We start from the raw sequence: 27,854 nt of genomic DNA on the forward strand, positions 1-27,854 counted from the left end.
CACCCTTCAGTCTCCATGTGCTTATCATCAATAGGACTCAAGAAGAGGTGAGGAAGGAAGGGAGGCAAAATGTTTGAGATGTTCCACCAGCAGATGGGCAATGTTCAAACTTGAACCCTGGGACAGTCACTGGTGTCCCTGTGATCAGACTTTTGCTATCCTTCTTGTCTCTTCCTTGGTTCTCTTTTATTTCTCTTCCCTTTCCTTTCCCTTTTCCCACCTCTCTCTCTCTCTCTCTCTCTTCTCTCTCCTCTCTCTCTTCTCTCTCCTCTCTCTCTTCTCTCTCCTCTCTCTTCTCTCTCCTTTCTCTCTTCTCTCTTCTCTCTTCTCTCTCTCTCTCTCTCTCTTCTCTCTCTCTCTCCTCTCTCCTTCTCCTTCTCTCTTCTCTCTCTCTCTCTTCTCTCTCTTCTCTCTTCTCTCTCTCTCTCTCTCCTCTCTCTCCTCTCTCTCCTCTCTCCTCTCTCTCCTCTCTCTCCTCTCTCTCTCTCTCTCTCTCTCTCTCTCTCTCTCTCTCTCTCTCTCCTCTAGAGTTCAGGTTTGCCATCCATCCAAGATTTAAGTTTTTATCACTTTCGACATTTAGAGCAAAGGTCAACTAAATCCTGTCATCAAAAGCCAGAGAGTAAATATTTTGACCTCTATGGGCCATGGGAACTTTGTCACTACTATTTGGCTCTGCTATAAGTAATGGGAAAATGAATAAACAACAGAACATGATCATGTGCCAATAAAACTTTATGGATAAAAGCAAGCTGGGAGTCAGATTTGCCCTTCAAGTCACAGCTTTTCAATACCCCAGTTTCATGTTATGGAGAGTACAATCTTGTTTTTGTTTTGTTTTGTTTTGGGGCCATACCTGGCTGTGTTCAGGGATTGCCTCTGGTTCTCTGCTCAAAAGACACTTCTGCTTCTGGCAGGCACAGGGAACCATATGGGATGCTGAGATTCAAACCACCATTGGTCCTGGGTCGGCCACTTGCAAGGCAAATGCCTTACCACTGTGCTATCTCTCTAGACCTGGAGAGTATAATCTTTTTTCATTGAATATCAACTCCTCTGATAGACAACCTGGATCTTCAATTGACACCATAACCCTGAGGAAGAAGTCTGTGCCTCAGTGGCCCATTGTGTGTGTGTGTGTGTGTGTGTGTGTGTGTGTGTGTGTGTGTGTGTGTGTGTGTGTGTGTGTGTGTGTGTGTGTTGGCAGGGGGAGGGTGGGGTAGGAGGTTTGATCTGGTGCTTAGGGCTTACTCCTGACTCTGTATCTGGATTACACTGGAGGTGCTAGTGAGAATTTGTTTGGTTAGCGATTGAGTTTGAGTCAGCTAAATGCAAGAGAAGTACCCAATTTTCTCTGTAGTTTCTCTTGTTTTGTGTTTTTTTTTTATATTTTTCCATATTATTTAAATTTTTCTTTTTGGCAAGAAGACATTGTTTTAATACAGTAGTATATGTTTTTGGGGCCCAATTTAACTCCAAAGTAGATGTTACCACACCAGAATCACAGTCATGATTCATGGAAGCCCCTCATCCTCACCCTTTTTCTTTCCCTCTGCCATCCACACTTCTGGGTCTGAGTTCCTGTTGTGTAGTTTTCCTAGTCCTTGGACAAGGAATCACAAAGCAGTTGAAAAAGTAACTACTATTCACAACTGGACGCCATTCAAGTCAAGGAGATGAAATTCCATTTAGAATCTGGCGTGGGCTCCATCAACTCAGAACTAATGGGGGTCTATGGGCAATTGATTCAGGTAAAAGAGAAAGCACTGGTCCAGGTACCTGTCTGTCCTGGGGATCCACTTCCAGAGAAGCTTTTAGGTGTTGTGATTTGAGCAAATCTTCCCCCTTTAAATTCCCACAATGCCCACAGCTTATGTTTACCCTGGGGCTATCAGATCATGATTTTAAGGCTTGTCATCAAGTAAGAAACCAGTGTGGGATATTCTAAGGAAAAGGTTTTTGTTACATGAGCATAACTGAGAGTCCTGGAATGCACGAATGAGCTTGTATGTAAGCTTGTATGTCGTCACAAGGTTGGAAAGCCCGTGCATTTGTGCTTGCATGCACTTGCACAGTGATCTTATGACTGTTTGATGCCAGAAGGCCTGTGTGTATGCTTGCACAGTGGCCCCATGAGCTTCTGATGTCAAAAGGACCTTTTAGCATTTGTTCAGTGCTTACACCCTTTTCCAATCTTGGCTGCTCACTGCTGCACAGGTCAGGAATTATTTTCCAGAGTCAAACTCTGCTAGAGATTATGCTTTAACCACTTCTTTTTACTCACCTCAGTGGGGCTGGAGAGAAAATAGGTCATCTGTATTCATTTAAAAAAAAAAAAGAATAAAGTACCCTTGACATTACTCTCCAATTTTAAAAAAAAATTCTTTCTTTTTATTCTCTCATCCTTTCCCTTTCATTATTGTTATTGCTTTTTTAATGGCCAAGTGTTGTATGCACTTCTGGCTATGGTGTTTTCACATTTGAGTGCTTGCAACCTTGGCTGTCCTCTCCTTTGAGGTATACACAAGTATTGACTCACATTCCTGGCCTGGGGACCCTCACATATCTTTTGTCCTATGGTGCTAACGTGGGGTTGGTGATGGGAGAGTGCCAGGTTTCATCTATTTTTGTGATGTTCTACTATCCCTGATTGTGTTGCTGCTAGAAAAGGCAATGTTGGGGATTGCAGGAAGCAGAGCTAAAGGGATTCATTTTGACGCATGTGGAACACCAGGGATTTGAACTTAGGACCATATGCTTGCAATAGTGGCTCTCTAAGCCCCTGTGCTTTTTCTTCTGGTTCTTCTTGCCCAGCTTTTCTGTTTCTTTAGTTAAAAACTTTGTTGTCTTTGAAATTCCTCTTTCTTCCTGAATTGAAAGACCTGAACTATAAACATTAGCACTGAATTTAAGAAGGGTGTGGCTCACTTGGAATCTTTAGGAAAGATATCATGAGATTTTTTTTTTTGTCCAAAATGTTCCAGATAGTAAAATGACACCATTTCCTAATGATAGTGTCAAATAACGTTATCTTAACAAAAACAGCTCAGATCCCAGGTATAGGATGCTTTAATCATAAGACCATGTCCACATACTACCCTAGAAAGTGATTTTCTCCCTTCTTTTGATTTTTGTTATTGTCATCTTTGTGGAGCTATGGCGGGGGGCAGGGGGGGTCACATACTTGCTGAGCTTGGGAATCCCAATGGCAGTGTCACAGATTGCTTATCCCAGGTGTGATCCCAGCTGATCCTAGCTGGCCCCTGGCCTCTCAACTCTTACCAATTCACCAACCCAACAATCTTGCTTTCCCAAAAGCCATCAGTCTTCCCTGCTTAACCTATAGACACCATGCAGTCTGTACCATGCTACCTTTTGCTGATTCACAGGCTGTTTCTGTGTCTTTAGGACCCTCAATTACTTTTAGTTCCCCACTTTCTAAAAACTAGCTGACAGGACATATCATATTTATGTTAAGTGGTGAGGCAGAACTTTGCTACAGCCTTATCTTCAGATACACAAAGATATCTCTAAAATGCTTTTTCTATGCTCACTGCTATGCAAGACACAGCGAGCAATAAAGGTGAAATCTGTCTTCAAGGTCAACTTTCTAGTGTCTTATTCCAGGTTATCTAACCATGATCTATCTGTAAACACCCCTTCTCCCTTCCTCCCCTGCCCCATGAGCTAGCACCATAGCGCCAAGGGCAAAATAAATAACAGGGTTACCTGCTTGGTTTACTTCTTTAAGTTAGTCATTCCAGCATTTTTATGAACCTGCATTAAAAGACTTGTCATCCATTGAGCACCCATAGGGTTCCAAGTTATTGACCAATTTAGATTTAATTACGCTGCTGAACCAATTCCCATTTTCTCTTCTGTGGGAGGCGGGTGTGGACGTCTGAACAGAGAGTGGAAGATTGATGGATGCAGCCAGCAGCGACTTTGCTTAATAATGGCAGCATACTTGAAGCAATGCCACTTAGCATTTGCAGAGACGTGACTGATCCGCTGCCCATTTATATAACTTTTCATGTACAAGAAGTGACAAGAGAGGTGGTTTGAAGCAGACAATTGAGACATACATTAAAAATATCTGTATATACACATAGGGGCCAAGATAGTGCATCACCGAGTAAGCATGCTAGGCATGGGGTGTTGGAACCCCCTGTTTTATTTTTTTCCCCGTACATCTAAACACACACTTGTTGTCAGAACTTTGCTGTCTTCTTTCCCTTTCTTATTCTTAGTTTTTTTTTAAGACCCTTCACCAGTGCAACATTCCCATCGCCAATGTCCCAAGTGTCCCTCCTTCCCACCCCGCACTGGCCTATACTCTAAACAGGCTTTCTACTTCCTCATTCAGTCACATTTTGTTATGATGGTTCTCAGTGTAATTATTTCTGTGACTGTACCCATCACTCTCTGTGGTGAGCTTCATGTCGTGAGCTGGACCTACCAGTCCTCCTCTATTTTGTCTCTGAGAATCATTACACATATGTCTTTTATTTTTCTCAAAACCCATAGATGAGTGAGACCATTCTGTGTTTATTTCTCTCCCTCTGACTTATTTCACTCAACATAATAGATTCCATATACATCCATGTATAGGGAAATTTTATGACTTCATCTTTACTGATGGCTGCATAATATTCCGTTGTATATATGTACCATATATATACTTATTCACATATATTCTTATTCACTGCTGGTGGGAATGCCGTCTAGTCCAACCTTTATCGAAAGTGATATGGAGATTCCTCCAAAAGCTGGAAGTTGAGCTCCCATACGATCCAGCTATACCACCCCTAGGGATATACCCTAGGAACACAAAAACACAATACAAAAATCCCTTCCTCATACCTATATTCATTGCAGCACTATTTACAGTAGCCAAACTCTGGAAACAGCCTAGATGCCTTTCAATAGATGAATGGCTAAAAAAAAACTGTTGTACATATATACCCCCTGTTTTAGAAGCTGTTTGAGAACCATCTGGCAGACAGTACCCCTAGAATAACTGTACCAGGGGATCCCATAGATCAACTGCTCCAGGGATTCTCCTTGAGATGAAAGTTTTTGAGACACCACTCCAGAGATGGGGAAGAACAACATAAAGAGGAGTGCCATCTTCCCATGAGTAGTGGTTAATCTCAGGCTTGATTTCAGGCTATCCTTCCACCCTCTCAGAGAACTCTGGTTAAGGGACATTACCAACCACCTATATTGCCTTCTGTATTGCTCCTGAGACATTCCTAAGCCTCAATGTTTATGTTTATTGTCTCCCTGGTGCCTCACTCCTGCCGGGCTATCCTTTCTCTGTGTCCCTGGCCCTGCCACCCTGTATGTATCCCATTTCCTCTTGTCCTATATAAGCATTGTTGGAATAGAATAAAGTGTTCTAGTCATCATCCTGGGACCTGTTCTTTTTTAGTCATCAGCTGGTGAGGGAACACACTCAGTCCTAAATGCAATGGGAGAATGAAAGTTAACCTTCGTGGCCAACTGGGTCAGCATAATGAGGGATCAGGATTCCTTACCTGGTAACATGGGTCCCCCACTACCTAGCCATCCAATCAATCACTAAAGAGATGTACTTTCTCACAAATGCCACTCTGCTGAGCTGGTGGGCATATTGTTAAGTTTGAAAAAAATTTTGATTTTTTTTATTATCTATTTTAATTATAAACTTCTGGGTTACTCTAGCTGTGCTCAAGGCTTTATTTCTCACTCTGTGTTCAGGGGTTACACATGGCAGTTTTCAGGGGATCATATGTGGTACAGGAAATTGACTCCAGTATCAGCCATCTGTAGGGTAGGTATCCTACCTGTTGTACTCTTTCTCCTACATCTGAAAAGAAACTTGATCAAGAATCTGTGGATTTGCTTACAAATAGATTGAGAACTTGGTCCAAGTTAGTCTGGGCTGCAAACTAATGGAGTCTCTTCATTTAGAGTCACAGGCCTTTTTGAACCCTGCCTTGGAAAAATACATAGACTTGACATGCATGGCCTGTCCTCTGCAAATATCCTGTTGTTCATCAGTCTGAGTCTTTGTAAATCATGGACAGGTCCTTTCATAGTTTTATTTTACTTTTATCCTTCAGGACATGGGATAATGCTATTCAGATGCTCACTTAATAGTCTTCAGTATTGATTTTGAACAAGTATCTCATACAATTTGATAAGCTATAACTAAGAATGATGATCATCACAAGTTTTACTGATCTGGTTACTGAGCCTATCTCTGTCAAAACTTTTAAAATTTTTCTCTACCCTTTCCCCCTCAAAATGTGGGCCTCTCTGGAGTTAGAAAAAGCAAAATACTGGCTTATAGTTGGGAACATGTGACAGCCTCCCTCTAAGAGAAGCTGGCATTTTACATCCCTTTGGCACTGAATAGGCCAAAGGTCACCTTAAGACATTTTTGCTTTGATAAAAACCAAAGTCCCTTAGCTGGCCAGTGTTGGACATCAGTGTTGCACAGTTGAATTTATTTTGACTTCTAGCCTTTTTGCTCTTCACGACTGTCCTAAAACACACTACATTTCTGTGGTGTTTCTTCATCATTTTCATTATATGTGATGTCATAAATATGTATGTTTCCTGAAAAACTACTAGACTAGAAGCTGTGATGTCAGTCTACTTTTGGTTGGCATGAGACCCTCTCTTTGAAGCAGATCTTGCTACCCAAAATTTTAACCACTCTTCCCAATTTCAGTTATTTCACTGCCAAGGAAGCTCCTCTTTTCTCTTCAGTTTTCTCTTCAGTGCTTTTTCTAACATGATGACTCTAAATAAACTTAGGCTACTTGTTGGAAATGTTAGGTATGACCACTTGGAGGTTGGTGTCCCAATTAATTTAGTCATCTGTCTCCAAAACAATGTGCATCCCAGAGGACAGTAGGGACAAAAAAATCCAACAGGAGGAAAATTATGCAGTTCTTTTTTTTATTTCATGACTATTTATTAAGCACCCAGTGTGTCCTGAGGATCTAATATGATGGCTCATGTTTTCATGGCATGCAACATGGGAAAATAGAGATTGTTGGAAGAAATAATGACTATTGAGGTAGATAGTGCTTAATCACAGAGAAAAGATGCCAAGTTTTATCCTCGGTGGTCAGAGTTGAGTCAGAGGACTACAATCATTTCCCCCTTACCTTTCTATTTATTGAGATGAAACACACAGAGTACCCAGGGTTCTTGGCCAGGACGCAGGGGAGGGAGCAGGGCAAACCTGGACAGTAGGCTGGCAGGTCACTCCAGGTCAAGGAAGCTGCATGTTGAACACATGTGGTTGTCTCACAAGCTGGAGAATGGCAGATCTGGAAGGGAAAAGTGGGGTGAGCAGCAACCCGTGCCAGACACTTTTCTAGGTGACATCAAGCAGCACATTCTGCTGTAGGTGACAAAGTCTAGAATTTACATTCTGTGCTCATTGACCTCATTTCCATAATGCCCTATTAGAAGGAGCCAATTGGAAGTTATTTGATCATCTTCTTTCTCTTGCTTTCTCCAAGACTGAGAAAGTCAAGTTTCTGACCCATTGAGTTGCTGTTTTGCTCTTAAAAGCCCTTTTTACTTTCATCTCTTCTATATATTTTTCGAGGACAACACAATTTATTTTGTGTATTTCCTTTTACATTTGTACACTCTTCTACCTGTTCCTTCCTTATAGATGTAGCATACGTCATTTTTATAATTCTTTTTTTTTAATGCATATTTTTTTTATTTAAACACCTTGATTACATACATGATTGTGTTTGGGTTTCAGTCATAAAAGGAACACCACCCATCACCAGTGCAACATTCCCATCACCCAAGTCCCAAATCTCCCTCCTCCCCACCCAACCCCTGCCTGTACCCTAAACAGGCTCTACATTTCCCTCGTACATTCTCAATATTAGGACAGTTCAAAATGTAGTTATTTCTCTAACTAAACTCATCACTCTTTGTGGTGAGCTTCCTGAGGTGAGCTGGAACTTCCAGCTCTTTTCTCTTTTGTGTCTGAAAATTATTATTACAAGGGTGTCTTTCATTTTTCTTAAAACCCATAGATGAGTGAGACCATTCTGCGTTTTTCTCTCTCTCTCTGACTTATTTCACTCAGCATAATAGATTCCATGTACATCCATGTATAGGAAAATTTCATGACTTCATCTCTCCTGACAGCTGCATAATATTCCATTGTGTATATGTACCACAGTTTCTTTAGCCATTCGTCTGTTGAAGGGCATCTTGGTTGTTTCCAGAGTCTTGCTATGGTAAATAGAGCTGCAATGAATATAGGTGTAAGGAAGGGGTTTTTGTATTGTATTTTTTGTGTTCCTAGGGTATATTCCTAGGAGTGGTATAGCTGGATCGTATGGGAGCTCGATTTCCAGTTTTTGGAGGAATCTCCATATCGCTTTCCATAAAGGTTGAACTAGACAGCATTCCCACCAGCAGTGGATAAGAGTTCCTTTCTCTCCACATCCCCGCCAACACTGTTTATTCTCATTCTTTGTGATGTGTGCCATTCTCTGGGGTGTGAGGTGGTATCTCATCGTTGTTTTGATTTGCATCTCCCTGATGATTAGTGATGTGGAACATTTTTTCATGTGTCTTTTGGCCATGTGTATTTCTTCTTTGTCAAAGTGTCTGTTCATTTCTTCTCCCCATTTTTTGATGGGGTTAGATGTTTTTTTCTTGTAGAGTTCTGTCAGTGCCTTGTATATTTTGGAGATTAGCCCCTTATCTGATGGGTATTGGGTGAATAGTTTCTCCCATTCAGTGGGTGGCTCTTGTATCCTGGGCACTATTTCCTTTGAGGTGCAGAAGCTTCTCAGCTTAATATATTCCCATCTGTTAATCTCTGCTTTCACTTGCTTGGAGAGTGCAGTTTCCTCCTTGAAGATGCCTGTAATGTCCTGGAGTGTTTTGCCTATGTGCTGTTCTATATATCTTATGGTTTTGGGGCTGATATCGAGGTCTTTAATCCATTTGGATTTTACCTTTGTACATGATGTTAGCTGGGGGTCTAAGTTTAATTTTTTGCAAGTGGTTATCCAATTGTGCCAACACCACTTGTTGAAGAGGCTTTCCCTGCTCCATTTAGGATTTCCTGCTCCTTTATCAAAAATTAGATGGTTGTATCTCTGGGGAACATTTTCTGAGTATTCAAGCCTATTCCACTGATCTGAGGACCTATCCTTATTCCAATACCATGCTGTTTTGATAACTGTTGCTTTGTAGTACAGTTTAAAGTTGGGAAAAGTAATTCCTCCCATATTCTTTTTCCCAATGATTGCTTTAGCTATTCGAGGGTGTTTATTGTTCCAAATGAATTTCAAAAGTGTCTGATCCACTTCTTTGAAGAATGTCATGGGTATCTTTAGAGGGATGGCATTAAATCTGTATAATGCCTTGGGGAGTATTGACATTTTGATGATGTTAATCCTGCCAATCCATGAGCAGGGTATGCGTTTCCATTTCCGTGTGTCCTCTCTTATTTCTTGGAGCAGAGTTTTATAGTTTTCTTTGTATAGGTCCTTCACATATTTAGTCAAGTTGATTCCAAGATATTTGAGTTTGTGTGGCACTATTGTGAATGGGGTTGTTTTCTTTTTTTTTTTTTTTTTTTTTTTTTTTTTTTTTTTTTTTTTTTTTTTTTTTTTTTTTGGGCCACACCCTGTGACGCTCAGGGGTTACTCCTGGCTATGCGCTCAGAAGTTGCTCCTGGCTTCTTGGGGGACCATATGGGAGCCGGGGGATCGAACCGCGGTCCGTCCTAGGCTAGCGCAGGCAAGGCAGGCACCTTACCTCCAGCGCCACCGCCCGGCCCCTCGGGGTTGTTTTCTTAATGTCCATTTCATCCTTATTACTATTGGTATATAGAAAGGCCATTGATTTTTGTGTGTTAATTTTGTAGCCTGCCACCTTGCTATATGAGTCTATTGTTTCTAGAAGCTTTTTGATAGAGTCTTTAGGGTTTTCTAAGTAGAGTATCATGTCATCTGCAAACAGTGAGAGCTTGACTTCTTCCTTTCCTATCTGGATTCCCTTGATATCCTTTTCTTGCCTAATCGCTATAGCAAGTACTTCCAGTGCTATGTTGAATAGGAGTGGTGAGAGAGGACAGCCTTGTCTTGTGCCAGAATTTAGAGGGAAGGCTTTCAGTTTTTCTCCATTGAGGATAATATTTGCCACTGGCTTGTGGTAGATGGCCTTCACTATATTGAGAAAGGTTCCCTCCATTCCCATCTTGCTGAGAGTTTTGATCAAGAATGGGTGTTGGACCTTATCAAATGCTTTCTCTGCATCTATTGATATGATCATGTGGTTTTTATTTTTCTTGTTATTGATGTTGTGTATTATGTTGATAGATTTACGGATGTTAAACCAGCCTTGCATTCCTGGGATGAAACCTACTTGATCGTAGTGGATGATCTTCTTAACGAGGCATTGAATCCTATTTGCCAGGATTTTGTTGAGGATCTTTGCATCTGCATTCATCAGTGATATTGGTCTGTAATTTTCTTTTTTGGTAGCGTCTCTGTCTGGTTTAGGTATCAACGTGATGTTGGCTTCATAAAAGCTATTTGGGAGTGTTTCTGTTTGTTCAATTTCATGAAAGAGTCTTGCCAAGATTGGCAGTAGTTCCTCTTGGAAAGTTTGATAGAATTCATTAGTGAATCCATCTGGACCTGGGCTTTTGTTTTTCGGCAGACATTTGATTACTGTTTTAATTTCATCAATGGTGATGGGGGTGTTTAGATATGCTACATCCTCTTCCTTCAACCGTGGAAGATTATAAGAGTCCAAGAATTTATCCATTTCTTCCAGGTTCTCATTTTTAGTGGCGTAGAGTTTTTCAAAGTAGTTTCTGATTACCCTTTGAATCTCTGTCATATCAGTAGTGATCTCTCCTTTTTCATTCCTGATACGAGTTATCAAGTTTCTCTCTCTCTCTTTCTTTGTTAGGTTTGCCAGTGGTCTATCAATCTTGTTTATTTTTTCAAAGGACCAACTTTTGCTTTCGTTGATCTTTTGGATTGTTTTTTGAGTTTCCACTTCGTTGATTTCTGCTCTCAGCTTTGTTATTTCCTTCTGTCTTCCTATTCTTGGGTCCTTTTGTTGAGCATTTTCTAGTTCTATTAGCTGTGTCATTAAGCTACTCAGGTAAGCTCCTTCTTCCTTCCTGATGTGTGCTTGCAAAGCTATAAATTTTCCTCTCAGTACTGCTTTTGCTGTGTCCCATAAGTTCTGAGAGTTTGTGTCTTTATTGTCATTTGTTTCCAGGAACCTTTTTATTTCCTCCTTGATTTCATCTCGGACCCACTGGTTATTGAGCATGAGGCTGTTTAACTTCCAGGTGTTAAAGTGTTTCTTCTGAGTCCCTTTGGAGTTCACAAATAATTTCAGAGCCTTGTGGTCTGCGAAGGTAGTCTGCAAAATTTCTATCCTCTTGATCTTATGGAGGTATGTTTTATGTGCCAGCATGTAGTCTATCCTGGAGAATGTCCCATGTACATTGGAGAAGAATGTGTATCCAGGTTTCTGGGGATGGAGTGTCCTATATATATCCACTAGGCCTCTTTCTTCCATTTCTCTCCTCAGGTCTAGTATATTCTTGTTGGGTTTCAGTCTGGTTGACCTGTCCAGTGTTGACAAAGCCGTGTTAAGGTCCCCCACAATTATTGTGTTGTTGTTGATATTATTTTTCAGATTTGTCAACAGTTGTATTAAATATTTTGCTGGCCCCTCATTCGGTGCATATATGTTTAGGAGAGTGAATTCTTCCTGCTCTACGTACCCCTTGATTAATATATAAAATGTCCGTCTTTGTCCCTTACAACCTTCCTGAGTATAAAGTTTGCATTATCTGATATTAGTATGGCCACTCCAGCTTTTTTATGGGTGTTGTTTGCTTGGATAATTTTTCTCCAGCCTTTTATTTTGAGTCTATGTTTGTTCTGACTATTCAGGTGTGTTTCTTGTAGGCAGCAGAAGGTTGGATTGAGTTTTTTGATCCATTTAGCCACTCTGTGTCTCTTAACTGGTGCATTTAGTCCATTGACGTTGAGAGAAAGAATTGTCCTGGGATTTAACGCCATCTTTATTTCAAAATTTGGTGTGTCTTTTGGGTAGTCTTGTCTTAGATTAGGTCTTTCAGTTTTTCTCTTAAGACTGGTTTTGTGTCTGTGAAGTTTCTGAGCTGTTTTTTGTCTGTGAAACCATGTATTCTTCCATCAAACCGGAAAGTGAGTTTTGCTGGGTATAGTATTCTGGGTGAAGCATTCATTTCATTCAGTCTTGTCACAATATCCCACCACTGCTTTCTGGCATTGAGTGTTTCTGGTGACAGGTCTGCTGTAAATCTCAGGGAAGCTTGCTTGAACATGATTTCCCCTTTTGATCTTGCTGTTTTCAGAATTCTGTCTCTATCTGTGGGATTTGTCATTGTGACTAGGATGTGTCTTGGGGTGGTTTTTCTGGGGTCTCTTTTGGTTGGTACTCTTCGGGCATGCAGGATTTGATCACATATATTCTTTAGCTCTGGAAGTTTCTCTTTAATGATGTTCTTGACCATTGATTCTTCCTGGAAATTTTCTTCCTGGGTCTCTGGGACTCCAATGATTCTTAAGTTGTTTCTGTTGATCTTATCATAGACTTCTATTTTCGTCTGTTCCCATTCTTTGACTAATTTTTCCATTGTCTGCTCATTTGCTTTAAGTTTTTTGTCCAATCTCTCCTGCTGTATGGAATTGCTATGTATCTCATCTTCCACAGCACCAAGTCTATTCTCAGCTTCTGATACCCTGTCCCAGAGCTTATCCATTTTGTCATTCACTTCGTTTACTGACTTTTTCAGTCCTGTTAGTTGACATGTTATTTCAGTTTGGAGTTTTGTCATTTCTGCCTTCATATTTTCTTGGTTCTTTTTAGTGTTCTGTTCAACTCGATCCATGGTTTCTTGGAGTCTGTTGAGCACCTTCCATATTGCTAGTCTAAAGTCCTTATCTGAGAGGTTGATTAGTTGTTCAGTCATTATCTGGTCCTCAGAATTGTCATCTTCATTCTCTATGTCTGATGCTGGCCTGCGTTGTTTCCCCATTGTCACACTTGTATTGTGGGTTTTTCTACGTGTTGTGGTGGTATTCATTGTCTATACGATGTAGGCAGCACACTCCTCTGGCTCCTCCCTTTCTGGATGGGCTGACTTGACTCTAAGGGAGGGGAGTCCTCCGTGGATGAAGCCTCACACTGGGTCAAATCTTAGGCCCGAGCATGCAACAGAGAAGACAGTCCAGAGAGAAATGTTTGCTTCTGTGATATAGCGCCGTTCTTAGTGTGATTTTTCCTTCTTGTTGCAATGGAGTTCTTTCCTTAGAAAGAGTGCACGGCCGCGTAGTGAAGCGGAGCGGCCGTGCTCCTCTGAGCCTCTTTTTGCCCCACTCGCAAGAGTTTCACGCAAGAGGACAGTAGACAGACATAGACAGGTCACACTCACAGTCTTTCACAGTTGAGCCCCACTGGGCCGGTGTACTTTCGCGGATTTTCCCCGCCTGGTGTCACACACAGGGAGCCGGCTTTTGCCCAGATAGCATTGTTATCTCTTCCCGAATGTAGTTTCTTTGGAGTTAGCTTCCCAGGGCTCTGAGGAGAGCTTCCAGAGTTCAGGAAAGACAGAGAAGGGTCGGACAGGGCTCCCTTCCGGTGCTCAGTTCCTCAGAAGAAGCACAGCCCGGTGGAGACTCTGCAGGTAGAGCAGTCAGCACTCTGCCTGGAAACCCCCACCTGCAGCCATTTCTCACTCACTCACTGGCTCGCTGGGTAGCTCCCGAATGTAGTTTCTTTGGGGTTCGCTTCCCAGGGCTCTGAGGAGAGCTTCCAGAGTTCAGGAAAGACAGAGAAGGGTAGGACAGGGCTCCCTTCCGGTGCTCAGTTCCTCAGAAGAAGCACAGCCCGGTGGAGATTCTGCAGGTAGAGCAGTCAGCACTCTGCCTGGAAACCCCCACCTGCAGCCATTTCTCACTCACTCACTGGCTCGCTGGGTAGCTTCCGAATGTAGTTTCTTTGGGGTTCGCTTCCCAGGGCTCTGAGGAGAGCTTCCAGAGTTCAGGAAAGACAGAGAAGGGTAGGACAGGGCTCCCTTCCGGTGCTCAGTTCCTCAGAAGAAGCACAGCCCGGTGGAGATTCTGCAGGTAGAGCAGTCAGCACTCTGCCTGGAAACCCCCACCTGCAGCCATCCATTTTTATAATTCTAATTTCCATTTAATATTATTAGATTTTTGTTTCCTTGGCTTTTAAGCATTTTTTGAAGAGATTGGGGCTTGGGGGCCACATTCAACAATGTTTGGGGAACCACATAGTGCCAGCAATTTGTACCAGGATCAGCAAAGTACAAGGCAAACAGCTTATCTTTTTATTATCTCTTGCCCATCAGCATTTTCTTAATTTGTTGCTTTCATAGATGCTCAAGATTCCATTGATCCACCATGAGAACAATTGTTCCACTTCAGGTTTTCAATAGTTGAGGTGATGTGAGCATGACAAGCTTTGCATCTAGAATTTAGAATTTTATTTTAAGATTATGTTCCTTTGTGTGTCAGTAACATTTAACTGCACAGCAGAAAAAAATCAAGTTTGATGATTTTGTGTTTTCCTTCTTTCTCTTCTGTTCTTTGACCTGACTTCCTATCATGGCATTTATTTTATGCTTTTTTACTTTCTCTGGGGCATCCTTACTCATGCATGTGCTTTAGCAGCATTCCACAATCAAACCTGAGAGGTCAGTGTAGCCATGATATGCTACATATATGCAGGAAAGCAACCACCCAGATTATGCAAACATGAGAAAGAGTTCTAAAATGTCAAAGTCATCGAAAGGAATGAAGTTTTCAATTGTTTTTTAGTTTGTTTTCTTTGAGATTGTGTCTTTCCTCACCAATTCATCACTCATCCTAGCTAGAGTAACCTTTAAATATTTTACCTGTTTTTCTACTTTGGGGACATTCTTTATTCCCTAGTTTGTGTTTGAAATCACAGTGGTGATTTCAACAATACTTTTAGCCATACTTGTTTTGGTATCTGAATCCATCCATACTCCTGAGCAGCAAAGTGATAGAACATGATCCTAACAGTGATTTGGGGGACTCTGCTTGTTACTTTAGCACAGCCACCCCTGGGTATTTACATAAGAGAAACATCCCCATAAAACATGGACCCCAAGTATTTATCAATGCTTTAGCCACAGATGATGGAGGAGAGAAGCAGGGAAGGTTTTGTTATAAGTGACAGCTATTTTGTTATAAGTGAAGCTAGAGAAAAATCTGGGACTGATGAGAGTCTGTAATGAGCCCCCCCCCCCCCGCATGGTACAGACTATATCTCTCACCTGCCCCATAGGTTGGTTATCAAACCACACCTGGGTTCTACTTGTTCTGCCTTTTCTTCCCTGCAAGAGTCATGATCTCTGCTACCTGATTTCTTGGAAGCCCTGGAGTTTAGACAAGGGATTTCTTTTTTTTTTTTTTTTTTTCCATTTTTTTTTGTCCCCCAATTCACAATACATACCCGGCAAGGGGCCTGTGTTGAGGTGTATATGGGGTGCCTTTACTGTACCACCTCTTTCTATACAGCCAGTGTAAAGAACACAGCCTGTGGTAAGATTTGGGAGGCCTTATCTTATCTTTTATTTATTTTATTTTTTTTTTCTTCAGAGCAAACTAAAGTTGTTTTTTTTTGTTTGTTTGTTTTTTTAAAGTAAGAATTCATTTAAAGGACAAAATTGATTAACATAATGAGGTAAACTAATATAACATAATATAGTGACATAACATAACATATAATATAATTGATATAATAATAATACATGTAAGTCAAAGAAAATTTCTGATTAAAAACACAATTTTTTTTTCATAATGGCTTACATATCTTTCACTGTAGTATTTTGGGTACATATTCACATTGACTCAGGGGAATACCCATCACCTAATATGTCCTCTTCTCAATCAAAAATCAAATATGCTGAAAATAGGCAGAGTCCTGTCTAGAGGCTTCCAACCTCAGTTTGAGAGAGGATGTGAAAAAAGTAATTAAAATACCACAATACAAAAAAAATATCGAATTATATAACCGATAAGCACCACAGCAATAAAGACAGGCACCACACAATAATCTCGGTTCTGAAATCAAATCATACTCAAGTGCAAAAAAGAAAGAGAAAAACAAAACAAAATAAAATAAAATAAAATAATATTGGAGACATCAACCGTAATCTCCACACCAAAATAAAGACGTCAAAAAAATAGATCATTTATTCTCCTCTTGCTGCTTTCGTGGTATGTGGAAGACTTCTACTTTATCTTGAATGGTAAAATCAGACCTGTTTCTAAAGATCTTGGTGGCTGTGCAGATCAGGGAATGGAGTTTATGAAGTCTTTCTTTGTGGTTCAAGCAGTTATGCTTCTTCAATGTCATTTTTTTTGTTTTTTATGTGTTCTAGGTGTTTCAGAATAGTGCTACCATTCTGTGTTTTTCTTTTGTCTTCTGACTTACTTCGTTTAACATAACATGATCTAGGTCCATCCACGTTGCTGCAAAGTCTGTGATTGTATCATTTCTAACTGCCATGTAATATTCCATTGTATATATGTACCACATCTTAATGATCCATTCATCTGTTGTTGGACATCGAGGTTGGTTCCAAGATTTGGCTATTATACTGAGTGCTGCAATAAATAGTGGGGTGCATACGTATTTTGGAATGAATGTCCTTCCATCTTGGGGGTATATGCCTAGGAGAGCAATTGCTGGGTCAAATGGCAGCTCAATTCTGAGTTCTTTGAGCACTCTCCAGACTTTTCTCCATAGATGTTGGACTAGGGGGCATTCCCACCAGCAGTGGATGAGAGTTCCTTTCATACCGCATCCTCGCCAACAAAGGTTGTTTCCATTATTTTTGATGTGAGCCAACCTCACTGGTGTGAGGTGGTATCTCATTGTTGTCTTGATTTGGATCTCCCTGATGATGAGCGAAGGTGAGCATGTTTTCATGTGTTTGTTGGCCATCCTTCTCTCTTCCTCAGAGAAATGTCTATTCATTTCGTCTCCCCATTTTTTTATGGCTTCGTTTGGTTTTGAAGGGCTCAGGTTTCTGAGCGCTTGTATGTTCTAGATATCAGCCCTTTATCTGATATATCAAGTGAAAAGATTTTTTCCCATTCTGTTAGCTGTCTTCTTGCATTAAGTAGGGTTTCTTTTGCCATGCAGAAGCTTTTTAGTTTGATATAGTCCCATTTGTTTATAGTTGATGCTAACGTTTTGCCATTGGTGCTCCATTCTCAAAGACCCTTTTGATATAAAGGTCTTCGAGTGTTCTGCCTATTTTATTCTCGATAAACTTTATAGATTCAGGTCTGATTTCCAGATCTTTGATCCATTTTGAGTTGACTTTTGTATAAGGAGTGAGATATGGGTCGATTTTCACTTTCGTGCATATGAGTTTCCAGTTGTACCAACACCATTTGTTGAATAGGCTTTCTTTGTTCCATTTCATATTCTTGCCTCTTTTATCAAATATTAGTTGGCTATATATCTGGGGGTTTATGTCTGGGAATTCTGTTCTAATCCACTGGTCTGAGGTCCTGTCTCTGTTCCAGTACCATGCTGTTTTTATTACTATGGCTTTATAGTATAGTTTCAAGTTAGGTAAGGAGATACCTCCCAACTTCTCATTTTTCAGAATGTGTTTAGCTATCCTGGGTCTTTTATGGTTCCAAATGAATTTTATAATTGATTGTTCTATTTCTTTAAAGAATTGTGTCTGGATTTGGATAGGGATTGCATTAAATCTATATAGCAGTTTGGGTAAAATAGTCATTTTGACTATGTTAATTCTACCTATCCATGAGGATGGGATGTTCTTCCATTTCTTTAGATCGTCTTCAATTTCTTTCTGAAGTGTTTTGAAGTTTCCCTGGTATAGATCTTTCACTTCTCTTGTAAGGTTGATTCCTAGGTATTTGATATTTTTTGATACTATCTTAAATGGAATTGTATTTTTAATCTCTCTCTCCTCAACTTCATTGTTTGTATATAAAAACGCTACTGTCTTTTGTGTATTGACTTTGTATCCAGCCACTTTACTGTATTGGTTGATTGTTTCTAGGAGTTTTTCTGTGGATTCTTTAGAACTCCCTAAGAACAAATGCCCAGGCCCAGATGGATTTACAGGTGAATTCTATCAAACATTTCAAGAAGACTTATTACCACTGTTCCATAGGCTTTTCAAAACCATAGAAAAAACAGGAATCCTCCCCAACTCCTTTTATGAGGCTAATATCACACTCATTCCTAAAGAAGGCAAAGACACCACCAAAAAAGAAAACTACAGACCAATCTCACTAATGAACATTGATGCAAAGATACTTAACAAAATCTTAGCAAACCGAATCCAACACCTCATCAAAAAGATCATACATCACGATCAAGTGGGATTCATACCAGGAATGCAAGGTTGGTTCAACATACGCAAATCAATAAACATTATACACCACATCAACAACATGAAGGACAAAAACCACATGATCATATCAATCGATGCAGAGAAGGCGTTTGACAAAATCCAACATCCGTTCATGTTAAAGACACTCAGCAAATAGGGTTAGAAGGCACCTTCCTTAAGATAGTTACAGCTATTTATGAAAAGCCTACAGCCAACATTATACTTAATGGCGAGAAGCTAGAAGCATTCCCACTAAGGTCAGGAACTAGGCAAGGCTGTCCACTCTCTCCACTCTTATTCAATATAACCTTAGAAGTCCTAGCAATAGCAATCCGACAAGAGAAGGGAATCAAAGGAATTCAAGTAGGGAAAGAGGAACACAAGCTAGCTCTATTTGCTGATGATATGATGATATACATCAAAAACCCTATAGACAAGGGATTTCTATTTGCAGGAAAGGAAAGTCAATTTTAAATTCTACCCAGGTTTTAGAGGAACGTTACTTTCACAGAAAATAATTTCAGGAGATGAATAGTGAAGTAAAGTGCTTTGATTTAAAGATTATGAAGGTAGAAAGGAAATAATGCATTCAAGGGAGAATGCGGACTTCTCCAGAGGCAGGGCTTTTGGGATGAGGGTTATATATGAATATTATAATTGCTTTGGCTTGGAGTTTTCTGTAAGGCATAAAGACTTGATCTAGGTATTATATAGAGAAGAGGGTTGCAATTTTTGTGACTAGATGATGTTTGGAGGGTTGAGAACAGAGACAGAGTGGAGTCATCTACTGAGATGAAGAATACAAGTCAGGAGCAAACTCAAACTGTCAGTTGAGAAAGACATTGACCATGATGATATTTGTTTGGATACTTGAGCATGAACTAAGCAGGTGGGTGGGCATAGAATCCAGAGTCCAGGGACAGAGACATCTATCTCTTCACATCTGGGAAAGCCACACATAAAGCTTTAGAGAGTTATCTCTCTCTGGCTACTCTCCAGTCACCCAACCTTGGGGTTTCCTTCAGCAAGAGGACATTCTAATCCATTCCAGCGAGGGATTAAAAGAAATGTGTTGAGACTTCAACTAGAATTTAGTTTATGGGATTCTCTACTGACAGATGCAACAAAATTCAGAGAAAAGAGACTACCAAAAGAGACTACTGTCTTGAAGTCATTCATTACACTATGCCTTGGGGCCAGGGAAGTAACTCAGTGGTAGAGCATGTATCTGACATGTGAGTAGTGTCCCTAGCACCTACTTATTTCCCCACAAACCAACACCACTAGGTGTGACCCTCCTAACAACAATTATATATAAGTATATATATATATATATATATATATATAAATTTATAAAGGGTAAGTCTTGGAGCTGAAGAGATTGTAAGGCAGGTAAGGTTGTCACCTTGTATGTAGCCAGACAGGGTTCATTCCCCAGCACCACTACATACAGTCCCCTAAACACTGCGAAGAGTGTGATAGAATATACTGGAGTTAGAGTCTCTTCTCTTTTGTAACTTTTATTATTTTATTTATTGGATTGGGGGTGGGGAGTTGGGCCACACTAGGCTTTGCTCAGTCTGTGTTCCTGGATCGATGCTCTAGGATCACTCTGGCAGTCCTTGGGGATGTTAGTGTTTGTTATTGAGCTGGAGAGTGTGGGCAAAGCAAGCACCGTATCTCCTCCATTCCAGCCCCTAATTTTTGTTATTTTTATTATCATCAGATTTCTAGTTGTACTACCTTGAAGGTATAACTATTTAAAGTGCAAGTTTTCTGGATAATTAAGACTTTTTTTTTTATCATGTAGCTATCAAATAGCCATGACTTCTGAGAGTGGAAGAATCGGCCATGAATTTGGAGGTGCAGTAACAAGAAAAATTTTTCAAAGTTAACATTGATAAGTGAACCCCAGGCTCCAAAACTAGGAAGGACCTGAAGCAAACATTGATGTAGAAAATAACCCACACAGTGAAAGGGGGCAGGAACAGGTTCAGAAATTCCAACACTCAAGCTAGGAATCCCACTGAATAAACCTGCTGATCTAAGAAGTAAGCAGCTTAGTGGAGAAAGAAACCCAGGGTTTTATTGGCAAGAGCCAAACCACATCCTAGAGTGGAAAAAGAATACCAAGTGGGGGTGGGGGGATCCAGTAATCCCTTCACCAGATCACACTCTAGGGTGGAGTATCAATACTGATTAAGGTAGGACCAGTAATCCAACAAAAATTCTGTATAGCTAGGTATAGAGTCAGAGTGTTCATATCCTAATGAATATTTTGTTCCTTCAACACATGCACCATTTTAAACCTGTAAATGAGAGATACATTGCCCTTCTTTTCTCTGCTCTATCTTCATTCATTGTCATAACGAGTTGATCTATTAGATTTTTTTCTCTCAAAAATGTAATTACTTTGTAATGAAATGTTAATGCCACCTTCTATTCTTAAAGCCACTTATCCCAATGATGAAGTAATGACTCTAATAGAGTTGCCAGACTTACTTCTAAATCATTCTGGTGATAAATGTGATGCTTGGTATTTGTCAAATGAGCTGGCGATGATCTGGGACTTCCTAATTTCTACCAACAGGACAATTTCCGCAAAAACTCATCATCAGGCAGTTAACTTCAACATTTTCGAGGGCATGGTTTGCCATGGGGTGCCCCTTGTAACCATTTCCAGGGGCAAAGTGGTATATGAAAATGGAATTTTCCATGTCAAGGCTGGAGATGGGCAATTTATTCCCCGAAAGCCATTCGCTGAATATATTTACAAGAGAATCCAGCAGCGGGACCGGGTGAGTTGTGTGTGGGGGCTAAAACTTACCTGAAAAATGACTTTTCTGGCTGCATTGCCAACCACAGACCCTTCCTTAGGCTACAAAGGGCCATCTGTTCTCATTCACCCCTGGGTCAGTTCGCTCCAAGGTCTTGAAAGGAGTTTTCATTTTTCTTATGCTGCTCTGAGAAGCAAGTCATGTGGATATTTTAAGAATTCAAATCTGAACTGTTTTGTTTTGGGTTACACCTAGCAGTACTCAGGGCTTACTCCTGACCAGGCTCAAGGAACCATATAGGATGCTGGAGATTGAACCAAGGTCTACTAGATGCAAGGCAAGAACTCTTCCCACTGCACCATCACTCCAGCCCTCAAAGCAGAACATTTGATGGATTCTAAAACATGATCAAAATGCAGATGTTCACCATCATATGCCCATTCTGTTGACCTTAGTAACTACTCATGTTCCTGTGATTCATTCATTGGTCCTGCGGGCATGGTTGAATAAATTTTGTGGACTCAGAAATGACCAGCTAATATGGGTTTTCATTTTCTGGCCTTTGCTGTTTGTTTGGAGAGTTTGGAGTGAGGCCATGGTTTGCTCTTTTGACATTTCTGCTGTCCTTATTGATCTCTGAATTCTCTGCAAGCAGAGACAACAGCTTCATTTCCGTGGAGCCCAGAGATCACCTCTAGGGGGTCTCCCTAGTCTCAGAAATCTAGCTTCCCCTCCTGAATTCTCAGCAGACAATTACACTTACAATCAATTTCCCAAACTGCTTCCCCCACCCCCTGCTTACCACAAAGCATTTCTGTAATTATCCAGGTGTGATGCTGATTGCAATGAATATATATCCATAACAATGCACATTGTGATGGAATTCTCCTTTCTGCTCCCTCATCACAATGGCAATTGTCTCCCAAGGTTCTAAAACTCTGGATAGAGTACAATGCCAGGGGTGAGGACATTTACTGGAGAAAAGAAAAAGACCACATTTTTGTATTAGAGAATTTACATAACCCACCTCTGAGGCTAAACAATATTAAAAGGCAAAAACTCCCGGGAGGCTTGAGAGCAGACTTTATATTGTCTTTGATTCTTTCTAACTTAGTTATCAAAGGAAGAGATGGTGATGGATGGGACTGCCCTGGGCTCTTGAGAAAGTGCTCAAGAGCACAAGTAGGGTCAATGTGGCTATAGCTGTGAGCTGTCTCAAGACAACTGACCCTGCCCTACCTTTTCCTTGCCCCAAGCTTCAGAGGGATTGACTGAGATGCTGCAGATGAGAATAGACCAGCAGGTTGGGGCTATTGTGTGATTGCTATGATCGCAGTGACTAGTTAGGCTCAGGGGTGGTCCAGTAATGCAGCAGCTGAACACCTGGAAAGGCACTCTCTGAGTTTATCTGAGTGCTGCCCATAGACAGCAGCCATTTGGCATAGCCTGGAAAACAGACAGAAATATAGATTAAGAGGGCTGGAATGATAGCACAGTGAGTAAGGAGCTTGTCTTGCAGGCAGCTGACCCAGATAATCCTCAGCATCCAATATGGTCCCGTGGGCTTGTCAGGAATAATTCCTGAGTGAAGAGCCAGGAGTAACCCCTGGACACTGCCAGGTATGGCCTGAAAAAAATATATATAAAGGAAGAGTACAGACGTCTGGGAAATTGAGGCAGCCCAGGCTGGGATAATTGGCATCAGAAAAAAGAGAAAAAGATCACATAGGCTCTCTTCTCCTAAGTATTGGAGTTAGACTCAATCTAGGCCCCCGTGTGTGCAGGAGACACATGAACTGGGAAAAAAGAGAAAGATGGTGGAGGTGGCAGGCAGGGTTCGAGCCTTCTGTACCAGAGGTGGGATGAGTTTACGCAGCTGGGGAGAGTGGGAGCAGAATGAGGCAGGCACAGCAGCATGGGCAGAGGCAGAAAGAAGTGATATGGGCTCCCCAATTTGGAGGTGGCTCCTCTCCTTCCTACAGAATAGCAAGGATGGGGCTACCAGCCTGGTAACCCTACCTGAATCTATTAGTATTGGCTGCCAGTTTCCAAGAAGCAGCACAGGAGAGTGGGAAGCCAACCGAAAAGCTCCGAAGTTTCAAAGGAGCCATCAGGGTGAGCAGAGACTGAGTGGGAGCTGATTAGGGGCACTGCACAAAGACAGGGGACCCAGAGACCTGGGCCTTTTGGCTACAGCAGTTGCTGGTAGTTGAATGGAAACAGGGTTATTGTGTTGTTTTTTTTCTGAGAGAAAAGGGCAATGGGAAAGCTCCTTTAGATGGGAGGCAAGGGGGGAATTGAAGGAAGGTAGACATCAATCATGATTTGCTTGGACAGCCATGGAGTGTGTTAGCTAATAAGGCATAGTATCCTCTACACTTTCAGAAACATCCCAGTTTGGCTGATAAATTACATGGTTACCTTGGGGTCCCAAGAACAGAGATACGTGTGTTACTGGGTACCTGCTTGCAAGGCAGGCGCTTTTAGCCACTGGGCCATCTCCTAGGGCCCCACTGGGCATTGTTCTAAATGCTTGCCTTATACTGAAACCTCCCAGCCACCATCTAAAGGAGATGCTGCTTCCAACAGAGGCAGCTGCCAGGTCTGTGTCCATTGGATTTTGCTGGTTTTTTGACAGTTTTGGTTTTGTCAGTGTCTTCCTGTCCTTGTGTACACACAGTCGGAATCTGCCCCTTATCTCTTTGATTTCTTTGTGTACAAAGTCCCTACTTCACAGCTCTGCCCCAGCACTGTGTTAATTAGCTGCACATACCCTGCAGGGTTTCTGCTTCCCCACCCCATGTGTCACCTGATATGATCCTGCTGGATGCAGTGGCCCTCAAAGACAACGGAGAAATTAGGAGGGAAAGTCCCTTACAAATTGCTAGACTCTGAAGCCCAATGCCAAGAGTCTTATGAGAAGGACAAACATTCTGGGAATTCTGGAAAGGGATTCTTCTCAGGACTGAAAGTGGGACAAATGAGGCAGAATATTGGAAAAGACCGTTTAGAAGGTTCTAGAAGTCAGGGGTTGAGGAGGAACAGAGGCACCCGTGGAAGTCTCCGAGGGAAATATTGCTCATGAGAAATCCTTCCTGGGCTATCATCTGATATAAATTAATTCCTGCAAAGTTGCCAGAAATTTGGGGGGAAAGGGCAGGGTGATTGGGAGATACTTGAGGCCTTCACAGATTCTTTTAGAAAATCCCCGAAATGAGTTGCACTTGGCAGTGAATTTAAGGCATCAGTTCAAATGACATGTCCATCTGTTTCAGACTTGGGTACCGAAGCCTGTGAAGCGTGAGCCCTACAAGGGGAAAGTGGCCCCCCTGAACTTAAAAGCCACAGAAGGAGACTCTGGGATGAAACCTCGGAACCAGGTCCACTACTGGAGGTAAAGAAAACTGCCCTGCAGGCCAGCCTGAGATATTAGCCTCTCTGTCCCTTCTATCAGAACACAGATTTTGAGAGACGGTTGAAGATGGTTGATGAAAGAAAATATACATGTCGATTAAGGGCCTTAGAAGAGCTAGAGGTTTCCTCCAAGGGGCATTAGGAGTAGACCACAGAGTTTTAGGGAGTCAAGACAAAGTGGTCTGGTAGCAGGAAGGACAAGGGGGCTGCAGTGAATAGGCATTGTGATCCTGTCATCCAGCAAGGAAACACTTTAGTCTCTCCAGTACATTTAGGATAGAGGATGTTTCCCTAGCTGATGACTAGGAAAGAATGGGTCCTGGGTGGATGACCAGACACTTTGTTCAACAATGGAATGCTTATATAGGACAGGAAGAACTTGGATAAGTGCAGGGTGGCAGTGCCAGGGACTTAGCAGAAGGATAGCCAGGAGAAAGTGAGGCACAAGGAAGAGATAAGCAGAAACTTCAGCTAAGAAATGCCTTGGGAGCATCTCAGTGATGATAGATAAATCTTTCCTTTAACCAGACTCTGTGACGGAGGAGGGACAGCCAGAGTCAAGAATGATTAGTAACCATGGGGAGGCGGCTCCCCTCTTTGTGCTGTCCTTGCCCATCTCTGTCTCCAAAGCTTTTCACCTCAAAGAGAGAGGGTCCCTCAGAACAGTTGCTCTATGGGGTTCTGTCGGCCAGGCAGGGAGCAGTGTCACAGAGGGAAATCCAAAGAACAGGTCTGCAGAAGGACATAATCACAACTCCTTTTCATGGGAAGAAAACTGTTCTAGCACAGAGGAGAAATGCCCCAGAAATGGCGTGTCCTTTGGGGGATTTCATCTTTCATGAGTAGATATGGTCTGGTTGACCATGTGACTTTTCTGGGTTTTCTTTCAGTATTTTACTTTCAGTCTTTTTCTTTCTCTTTCTTTCTTTCTTTCTTTCTTTCTTTCTTTCTTTCTTTCTTTCTTTCTTTCTTTCTTTCTCTCTCTCTTTCTTTCTCTCTTTCTCTCTCTCTCTTTCTCTCTCTCTTTCTCTCTCTCTTTCTCTCTCTCTCTTTCTCTTTCTTTCTTTCTTTCTTTCTTTCTTTCTTTCTTTCTTTCTTTCTTTCTTTCTTTCTTTCTTTCTTTCTTTCTTTCTTTCTTTCTTTCTTTCTTTCTTTCTTTCTCTCTCTCTTTCTTTTCTTTCTTTCTTTCGCATAGGTGCCATAAACATTGGGGAAATTAGAAAGGAAATTCCCTTGGCCTGAGAGATACAGGGTATCTCTACCCTTTAAGCATACTCCAGGCATGTTAGTTGTCCAAATCCAAGGTCTTTCTTTATGGTTCCAGAAAAAGTTCTACTCAGTCATGAAAACCCCATATGTATGTCCCCTCTTTTTTTTTTTTTTTTTGCTATAGGAAGGAAATGATGTTTATCATTGTAAAAGATGGTATTAAAAATTTGGAGAGAGATTAGCAAGATCAAGGAATTCTACTGAAAGTTAAGCCTTGTTATTCCCATCAATATTGGTGTTTATATGGGATGGAGCCATAGTACAGTGGGTAGGGTGCTTGCCTTGCATATGGCAGACCTTAGGTTTGATTCCCAACATATAATTCCCCAAGCACCACTCAGTGATTATTGAGTGCAAAACCAGGAGCACCCCCAGAGCATCACTGGGTATGGCCCCCTAAAAGAAAACAGCAACAAAAATTGATGTTTTTTTGATGATATAGTATTTCTTGGGTAGTGGAGGGAATAGACTGAGGAATAATATGGCACTGAGCTCCTTTTATTCTGTTCAAAGGTAAACTTCCAGCAAGGATGCTGCTGTGCCCATCACAGTTAAATATCAGTTAAACATCGCCAGTTCCCAGAGAAGCAGAAGCCTTATTTTCAGCACTCTGAGATCTTTATGAAAAAAATAATTGCTCAAGGCGGTCTTGATTTTCCTTCAGAAGGAAACATTGGCTTCCTCGCTGTGACTTTGTGGCTGTGTAAGATAGAAGATAGAAATGAATCTTACTGTGATGCAAAGTCTGTGAAAATCTTCTGATCATCCTTTAAAATGTCATCTTTGCTGGTACTAGATTTCTTAATTTTGCATTTAAAAAAATCACTGTCGGACCAGAGAGATAGCACAGAGGTAGTGTTTGCCTTGCAAGCAGCTGACCCAGGACCAATGGTGGTTCAAATCCTGGCATCCCATATGGTTCCCACCCACTCCCCATGTCTGCCAGGAGCGATTTCTGAGCACAGAGCCTGGAGTAATCCCTTAGCATCACCGAGTGTGGCCCTATATAACACAAACAGACAAACAAACAAATAATCACTGTCTTCTGAAAAAAATCACTTAATAAATGGTTACAGTTGTTTAACAGTAGTAAATATGTCAACATACTGTCTATTATAATTCATAGCATTTAGATCTTTATGTTAATTAATAAACATTTTTGTCTTCATCTTCTATCCTGTTATTCAAGATGTGTGTGCCATTCAGCTAGTAAGATCAGGATTCTGGGAGTTTGCTTTTGATTCAACAGTATAATTTCCGGGGACCAGAGAGTTACTACAGCAGGCAGGACACTTGCCTTGAATGTAGCCAACTTGCATTCTATTTCCTGTATCCCATATGGTCCCCTGAGCACCACCAGGAGTGACTACTGAGCTCAGAGACAGGAATAATTACTAAGCATTGTTAGGTCTGGCCCTCAAACCTAAAAACAAAGCAATTGAAGTAACAGGAAGATATGCTGATTCAAGTAAGCCAGAAGAAGAAAGACAGGATGACCTACCTCACTTATCTGTGATATAGAATAACTGGATGAAAAATGTAATGTAGTAAAAGGGGAATGCCAAGATCACCCTTGACTCCTGTGCCTAGGGAGAAGGACAGAAAAGGAAAGAAACCAAGGTAAGCAAAGAAGATGAGAAAGGGAAGTAATGGGAAGAGGGGTCTGGTCTTGGGTCCTATTGGGGATGTGGAAAAGTCTATGCAAAGCACAGACTAAATAATACTGAAAACATGAGATATAAACTACAACCACCGAACTTTAATGTGTCTACCAAGGTGACAGGAAGAGGTTGTTTGGGTGTGTGTGGTATGACAAAAAATGGGAACACTGGTGATGGGAGTTGACACTGGTGATGGGATGGATGGGTGTTGAAATATCTATGCCTAAACCTCAACTATTA

General features: G+C 41.3%; 1 protein-coding gene and 1 non-coding gene across 2 annotated transcripts in view; one reads left to right on the forward strand and one right to left on the reverse strand.

The window, feature by feature from the left end:
- DPYS (dihydropyrimidinase) overlaps window positions 1–27,854 on the forward strand; it is a 112,512-nt gene that overhangs the window by 77,587 nt on the left and 7,071 nt on the right. The window contains exons 8-9 of the mRNA XM_049772945.1: window positions 21,084–21,291; window positions 24,546–24,664. Of these exons, the coding sequence (XP_049628902.1) occupies window positions 21,084–21,291; window positions 24,546–24,664 (327 nt within the window). The remainder of the gene's footprint in view (window positions 1–21,083; window positions 21,292–24,545; window positions 24,665–27,854) is intronic.
- On the reverse strand, window positions 15,535–15,667 carry LOC126010149 (small nucleolar RNA SNORA51). Its single transcript, XR_007496283.1, has one exon. It is a non-coding gene; the product is annotated as a small nucleolar RNA SNORA51 (small nucleolar RNA).

This window comes from Suncus etruscus, chromosome 5, assembly GCF_024139225.1.
Source record: "Suncus etruscus isolate mSunEtr1 chromosome 5, mSunEtr1.pri.cur, whole genome shotgun sequence".
NCBI lineage: Eukaryota > Metazoa > Chordata > Mammalia > Eulipotyphla > Soricidae > Suncus > Suncus etruscus.